The sequence below is a fragment of the Pelodiscus sinensis genome, chromosome 11 (genome assembly GCF_052426305.1).
Source record: "Pelodiscus sinensis isolate ZL-2025 chromosome 11, ASM5242630v1, whole genome shotgun sequence".
Lineage (NCBI taxonomy): Eukaryota > Metazoa > Chordata > Testudines > Trionychidae > Pelodiscus > Pelodiscus sinensis.
The window spans coordinates 28,498,346-28,506,523 of NC_143062.1; the positions used below are offsets into that span (position 1 = coordinate 28,498,346).

The 8,178-nt window shown below is 48.0% G+C and overlaps 1 protein-coding gene across 1 annotated transcript in view; it reads left to right on the forward strand.

Moving 5' to 3' along the window:
* Positions 1 to 7,948, forward strand: part of LOC149523809 (uncharacterized) — an 84,271-nt gene extending 76,323 nt beyond the window's left edge. Inside the window, exons 2-4 of the mRNA XM_089781367.1 lie at positions 2,754 to 2,867; positions 5,520 to 5,600; positions 6,278 to 7,948. Of these exons, the coding sequence (XP_089637493.1) occupies positions 2,754 to 2,867; positions 5,520 to 5,600; positions 6,278 to 6,319 (237 nt within the window). The 3' untranslated portion in view covers positions 6,320 to 7,948. The remainder of the gene's footprint in view (positions 1 to 2,753; positions 2,868 to 5,519; positions 5,601 to 6,277) is intronic.
* The last annotated feature ends 230 nt before the right edge of the window (positions 7,949 to 8,178 follow it).

Consider the following 8,178-nt stretch of genomic DNA (forward strand, 5'->3'; position numbering starts at 1 on the left):
TTTCCAGACCCTTTCCTTGGCATTAGCTTTCTTCCTTCCAGTCCCACGTGTCATTTCCTCTTCAGCATAGTGGGGTGCTCCGGAGCTATCCCTTCTTCTGTCTGACCAGTAATTAATTAAGAGGGGATCACGGCTGATAATGCCCTGTAATCCCTTCTCTCGGATCATTTTGTTCCGTAATCCCTTTAATGCGCGTAATTCTGGCAAGGGGTGGGGGATGGGGGAGTAGAAAGCCAGCGGAACCACGGGAGTTCAGCTATACCAGTGATGGCAGGCCTATGCCATGCCACTCAGTGCTAGTGCTGCTGGCCAGAGCCCCCACGGTGGTGTCCCTGAAGGGAGGACAAAGGAGGGCAAGTAGCAGAGTGGGAAGGGCAGGGAGAGGAAGGATGTAGATTGGCAAAAAGGAGAGAGTCTAGCAGAACTGGGCAGGGAGAGAGGCCAAAAACTGGAGCAACGGGACCCTTGAGCCAGGCTGTCTGGAGTGGCTCATCACTGTGCCAGCCTCAGGGCAGGCCGACAAGAAACAGGGCACGAACCTCAAACTCCTCAGAGTTCACCAACCAAGTAACAAGCATGAACTCTGCTAGCACGATGACAGCCCCCGCATGGAGTCATAGGTGGTCCACTTGGGCTCTCCCAGCTCTCTTGCCATCCAGGCAAGCCTCTGCCGTAGTTGATAGAAAGTCCCCTACTTCATAAACCACAGCAATATTCAGGTGACTGCCGGTCCCAAAGGGCCAGTCACTTACTCCAGATCAAATGCAACCTTGATCTCTTACCCAAGACAATGCTTGCAGACAGTCCCATAGAAAATGGACTAAAAGTATATTAACTAGGAAAAAGAAATGAAGGTGATGTACATGGCTAACACATGTAAACACACACAAATGAAATGCAGTCTTAAGTTCCAAAAAGGACTAGTGGATGCTATAATAGGCTCTAAAATGCAATTTCCCCTAAAATAGTAACATTTAGGCCTGAAAAGGCTGGACCACAGTAGTGGCATCATTAGGACAGGAAAAGTGGGTGAGCCGCCCCCCGCTGAGACCAGTGCGCAGCACTGGCAGGAGAGCAATGTGGCCAGACTGAGGGATACTAAGCCAGTATCAGGCATCCCAGCCTATGCATTCGGGGGGCCCTGGTCCTCATTTGGTGGGCCTGGGTACCAAGTGGATGGGCCACAGTCTGCTCAGCCCCACCAGCAGCTGTATCCCTGGGGCACAGCCCTTCGTTGCTGTGGGATTTGGAGACAGGGGCCATTGCTTGCTGAAATCCAAGGTCGCAGTGCAGCATTTAGCAGCACACAATCAACTCACTGCATGACTAATGGCAGGAGGCTAGGGTTTGGCTCCCAGCTTTGGCAGCAGGAGGGCTGCTGGAAGGACTAGGTACATGTCGGAGCTGAGGGAGCCTATGGCAAGAGGAAGGTGTAGGGGCTCAGAGAGCCAGCGATTGGCAGGAGTTGTGAGAGCTGAGAGCTGGTGACAGGCCTGGGTAGCTGTGAAGTAGGAGCTCAGAGAAGCTGGTTTGGTGTGAAGAGGATATGGCAGCTCAGAGCCAGTGTGTGGAGGAATGTGCTGTCCAGCCCTGGCTCGAGCATTCTTTCAGCTGCCCAGAGACAATTTAATAGACTAATTCTGAATTCCTGTAAACTGACTCAGCTTTCTGGGACAGGAGGGCACGGACAAGGCCAGTGTGGTATAAAGCAAAGCAGCTGTGAAGTTTGTGTCTGCGAGAGCTCCCTTTGCAGCCAGCACCATCCTGTTCCACAGCCCAGCACCCCCATCTCTCCCTGACTCTGCCCCCAAACGCTTGAAACATTTTCTTCCCTGGCAGCGGAAAGAGGAGATGTGAGCCTGCTGATTACAAGGACTAAGTGGGTCTGAAGGGCTGTTTGTTTGATCAGAGCTGCGATTATTACCCCTGACAGTCATAGACAAGGAACTCTTCAAGGTGTGTTTTACTGAGCTAAGGTACCTTTGATGCAAACTTCCCTTCATCCACTTAAACTGTGGATAATTTCCTTTCAGGGGCAGGAAGGCTGAATAATTCAGCAGCAGTCGGCAGCCTCCATGCAGATTGAGAGACTACATTTATCTGGCAGGTGACATGGCAGTATCTCCTTCAGAGGAAGGATTGGGAGCTACAGCATCTTTGTGAGCTGGGTGAAGGTGCCAGGTGTAGGGGCACCTCCCTGCGTGAGATACCTGGATTTGTGTGGTGCTTTACAGGCTGATTTGGGGAGCGCTTGCCATCCAAATCACTAAATCCCTTTTCTCGGTGTATTTAATAACTCGGATGCCTGCAAAGTAAATGGCAGCTGATTATGAGAAAACATATTTACTGAGCATGGACAACTTTGTAATACTCAAACTCTCCAGATCAACATTGACTACACGCTTCTGTAGCCTCAGAGATTGGGTTTATAATCTGCTGTGCATAAAAAAAAGTAGTTTAAGCCCTTCTGCCTCAAGGCTGCCAATCTGAACTGAGTAACTAGCAAAAAAGAATTGCGGTCGTCCAATGGCTGCTAGCCAGCCCCTGGGCAAGAGGGGGCTGAAAGCCTGTTTGCTAGGGAACAAGTGTCCGAGTCCTGAAGCCCAGTTTATTGTTAGAGCCCTGCAAATCTGCAGATATCCACTTTATATTTGTGGGTATCCACACCTGCGGGTCTGGATGTGAATATCCATGGCTCATTTTTGTGGATATAGATGTGGATGTGGCTACAAATTTTGTATCTATCTGTGCAGGGCTCTGGTTATTGTGCTAGGCATCTGCTGAGCAAGACAATAAGGAGGCCAAGGACTAGATGTGCCATGGAAACCACCTCTCTCTCCACTAAAATGGATCCCTCAGGCTTCCAGGTATGTGGGAAGGGAAGTTTGTCTTGTGGCTGTACTGGTTTTGTTGACAGAAATGTTCAGTTCTCTGGTGTATCAATATAACCTATGTGTGGATACCAGAGACGAGGCTCTCAGAGAATGCAAGGGACTCTTTGAACTCTGGGATGTTGGGGACTGGATTTGAAGATGAGGTTTGGTGAAGCTCCGAGTCAAATCTTTACCTACACTTTGCTGATTCCCATTCTCCTCTAGTGCTGGATCTAGACTAGTTCAGCCCTTGGGGAAGTTTAGATTTAGATCCTTTTGTGATCTTGGGCCTTTCACCAGTGCATGGTTAGAGCCCCACCAAATTCATAGCCAAGAAAACTGCATCATAGACCATGAAATGGTCTTGCTTCCCCTCATCCCCCCCAGCTTGAAATTCCGTAATTTGTCTGCTTTTACCTTATTCAGGTTTCACAGGGGAAACCAGTGTTTCTCAAACTGGAGGTTCTGACCCAAAAGGGAGCTGAAGGGGGATCACAAGGTTATTTTAGGGGGGTTGTGGTACTGTCATCCTTACTTCTCTGCTGCCTTCAGAGCTGGGTGGCTGGAGAGTGGCAGCTGCTGACAAAGCACCCAGCTCTGCAGGCAGTAGCACCGATGTAATGGTGGCAACACCGTACCATGTTGTCCTTACCTCTGTGCTGCTGCTGGTGGCTGTTCTACCTGCAGAGCTGGGATCTTGGCAAGGCTATGGACAGAGCCAGAGGAAAATGCAGCTGCCCTGAGGCCTGGAGATATAAAAGGTCCTGGAGCTCCTGTCCGTGGCTACAGTGGGAATGATAGTTCCTAGCCTCACCCCTTTTGCTCAAGGTCCTGCCCCTTCCAAGGACACAGAGCCGTCTTTCCATCTTGCTATGGGCCTGGCAATTCTGTCGGCATCCTTGGATCTTGGCCAGCAGCCACCGCTCTTCAGCTGCCCAGCTCTGAAGTCAGGGCCATCTCCAGCAGCAGCACAGAGGTAAGGGTAGCAAATAGCAATACCCCAACCCCTCCTAGAATACCCTTGCAACCCCCCTCCCCCAACTCCTTTTTGGTCAGGACCTCTACAATTACAACAGCATGACATTTCACACGTAAATAGCTGAAATCATCACATTCATCATTTTTAAAATCCTCTGACTGTGAATTGACCAAAATGGACAGTGAATTTGGTAGGGCCCTATCAATAGCTGCTGTATTGGATCTCACTCCAGAGTACCAAGTGATTTTCAAGCACATGGTATAGGGATGGGTAGGGGAGCAGGAAGCACAATGCATGAGATTGCTAACTGCTTGGACCAAGAAAGACTCACCATTTCCCCCTCTGCATGGGGCATGTGATGTCTCTTTTATGGGCAGTCCCAATGGGGCCACTCGCAATTCTTGGCTGGACTTGGGGTTTGTGTTCACTCAGAAAGCTCTCACTGATTTTTGGAATGAGCCTGGGCTGGATATGAAGTTTAGTCATCTAGGGCGCATCTACACAGCAGGGCTAAAGCCGAAATAGGCGACGCAACTTGAGCTACTTCAATTGCTTCGCTTAAGTCGAAATAGCTTATTTTGGCTTTTGGCGCTGTCTACGCAGCAGGAAGTCTGAGTTAGAGCACTCTTCCTCTGACTTCCCTTACTCCTCATAAAATGAGGGTTACAGGAGTCGGAGTAAGAAGTCCTCCAGCTCGCCATTATTTTGACATTATGTCAAAATAACTGCTTGTAGTGTAGATGCGGATTATGTTGTTTCAGAATAACGTCAATTATTCCAAAATAACACTGCTATGTAGAGGTGCCCCTACAGAAGCCAGTAATTTTGTTGTGTGATGGATGCTCACAATTGTGTGTGCAAACAATGCATCTTCTCCTATGGGTCATTTAAGCAGCTAACTCCAAAATTGGCCAACTGCAAATTAGTGCAGGCACCTCTTTGTGCAGGTGTGCACCACACACACATTTTTGCCCCCCTTCCTTTCTGAAATGTGTTTGTGCTATGGGGAGGAGGGGGGTTTAAATAGTGCTGAGAGTTAAACCTATGTTTTAAAATAACTTCTTTTTGCAAACTTCATGCCCTGTGATAGTCAAAGGAGGCAGAACACCCCCACCCACTCCCCCGACAGCTACTGCTAAGCTACAGAAGAAGGCAACAGCATGCAGAATAAATGCTGTGCCTCAGTTTGACACTTCTGGCAGGGTCAACTTTTCCCAGCACCATAATGAGATCTTGTTAGGAAAGCGGGAGCTGTGAGTGATGCTCTTTTCTCTTGGATCTCTGCATTTCAAGCAAGCGGTGGAAGGAGGGTGGTTGGGGGCTGGAGGGAAGAGAAATCTTGAAGCATTACATATTTTCCTCCTAAGGCTTCAATGTTCAGGGAATGCACTTGTGGAGGCAAAAGAAGAATTAACCCCCCCACACCCAGCTGAGCCTTCCTCCCCCAGAGAACAATACAGGCTTTTTAGCGCTGAACTTTGTTGTGTCCTTTGTTACACACTAACTCAAGGTTCCGTTTCTATGATACCTAATGTAAGAAATGCATTGAGAAAAGCTTGGTAACCCAATTATGACAGCAACAAATACATTTTTTTTTTGCGGCATTTAAGGATCGGTGGGGGGGAAGGATGAGAACTTTAAATTAAGGGCTTCAAACTCTTTTCCAGACGAGAGGAAGAAGGTTCCCCTTCTTACAGCAGAAGGGAAAGCGAGTGTGGGCAGCCTGCCAGGAGCTGTTTGAGAGGCAGGTGAGACTTTCTGAAGTAAGAAAGAGTGATTCCTCTTTAAACTGAAGTATGTTAAATAAGGATGCTCTTTAGACCTAATGAGATACTTTAGTGCTCTGGAGAGCAGAGGCTGACGCAGCGGGTTGCAGGGCTCTTTTGGTGCTGGAGACCCTGATTCAAATTCTGCCACATGGGTCCTTGCATTTGGTGCCACAAGTGGAAATGAGATTTGGGCAGGTGTCATCCTAGTTCATGTGGATGTACATCATAAGCACACAAGAGCAGCCATAATGGGTCAGACCAAAGGTCCATTGAACCCAGTATCCTGTCTTCCGACAATGGACACAGCATTAAACTACTGTGTGGTTTGCTAGCATTCGCCTTTTCTGAACAGTTGAGTCCCAGGCCTGGAGTAGCTGAGGTTGGGGTTCATCGGAACAAATAGCCACACTGGTAAATCTGAGGGGTTGAGGAATACAAGGGAATAGCCAGGGAAAATTGCTGGGTAGGAATGCGATGTATTGGCAAAGCCTAGGACCAGAACAGATGAATAATGAGGGACAGGACTGAGGTAAGGAGACACGTGTGTAACACTTGACTACATGGTGCTTTCCTTTAATCATCTGTCATCTCCAGCTTTTCTGGAGAAGAAATCTCCTCTCTTCTGCTAAGTTCACCAGTTCTTCATTTTTTTCTAGATGCTGGCAGTTCACAGAAACAAAAGAAGAGAGACAAATTAACACATAAATGCAGAAAAAAAGTGTCATAAAGGGACAGCTATAGCATGTTAATTTAATAGCATGAGATTCTCACCAAGATGTTCATTAGCACGTTTTAAAAAAACAATTACTATTTGTTAAATAGACAGTGATTAGTGAAACTGGACACAGTTTGGCTGAAATGTAATAAGGCTTAATTAGATAGTCCAGTTGGTCAGTAGATGATCATTTTGTCTTTCCAGGAGAGCCTCTGTCTGTTTATCCCTCTTATTCAATTTAAGAAGTGGGCTTCACAATGCCCAGTGTATAGGGCAGTAGTGGGGGTCACGAGGCCCAGGTTTTATTCCCCGTTCTACTGCTGATCCTGGGCAAATCATGCTACCTCTGTGTGCCTCAGCTTCCCCAGCTGTAGATCTGTCTCGGTGCTTATATTATGATCCTCACACCTCACAAATATCTCAGTTTTATAGATGGGAAGCTAGGACACAGGGAAAGCTAAAAGACTTCTCAAGGTCACAAAGGAAACTTGGGCCTGAACTGGGAATTAAACCTTGGTCTCTCTAGTATCCCACTCTCGTGCATTCATGAGCACTCCCTCTCTCTCTCGCACGCTGCACATTACAGGGGAAGCGGATAGTGATTACTATATTTAGGTCGCGAGACACTTCTCTTTGTGAAGGATTCTTTAGTCCTTTTCTTTGAGACACTCTCTGACCTCTGTTCCACACAGCCAGCCTTAGACAGCAGCAGCAGAGGAAATGCTTCCAGTGTATGGCAGTGCTTTCTTTTTCCTTTGTGCCTCATGACTAAACCTGCCTCCTCTGAGGTACGAAAATGGGACAATCGGGATGCTCCTGAACCAACAAAACTGGCCAGCTGGCAGTGGATACAGAGCACCTTTCCTGGCACCAATCCTAGGAAAATCTGGTCTGGCCTTACAGGGGGCAACATGAGTGGCCATGGTTGGGGCACCACAGTCAAGAGCCATGTTTCTCTAACTGGGGTTTCCAATACAAAGGGGAGTGACCAGGCTGTTGTAAGACAGCAGGCTGGGTGCCTCACTCTGAAAGGAAGTTTGCAAGAGTGATGCCCAGGAGCAATGCAATAAATAAGGGTGGTCTGTGTCACATAAAAAGCCACATGTGGGCCTTCAGGGGTTAAATTTGTATTCCTCTAGGCTGTCATGAGCCCTGCTGGCAAAAATACCAGGTGTTCCTTATCAGACGGCCTTCATCAGCTGCAACTCCCTATGCTTGCTATCTGAGAGCCGAGTATGGGATAAATAACATGACCTCGGTTCTTAGCCCCATGGGAACACTGAATGTGGCATTGGGCCAGCTTGCAGACACTCGGTAAACAGCTAAAGTAGAAGATCACTGGAAGTCTCATGTCCGGTGAGTCTCACCAGGGACCTAGACCTCGGAGGGTGCCCTGGATTCCCCCAGCTGGAGCCACGTCCACTGCGGCTTGGAGTGAGGTGACAGGAATGGGATTCCCCACAGACTGAAGGGGCGTAAGCATTTCCAAGTGCCTGTTGCTTGCTTTTATGCATTGCTCTGCCTATGCTTATTGGTGTATTACTTTGCAGTAGCTGTGTAACCATCTGGCAGCATTAAGCCTGTAATAGTAGTGATGTAGTGAGATTAATAAAAGCAATTATCCCTAACTGACTCTGTCTTGAAGCAAATCTATAAGCCTGTTGCGCTCTGGCCCTGTGAGTTGACAGCATGACATGGTAAAAAAAGGTGCCAACAATCAACCAGGATGCCATTTTCCTAAGGCAGGCTCATGATGTTCTGTTCAGCTTTTACTGCGATACAAGCTGGGCAAAAATGCCCTTTCCCTTCTCTTGCTTGTGTTCCTCAGGAGAATTTTGGCAG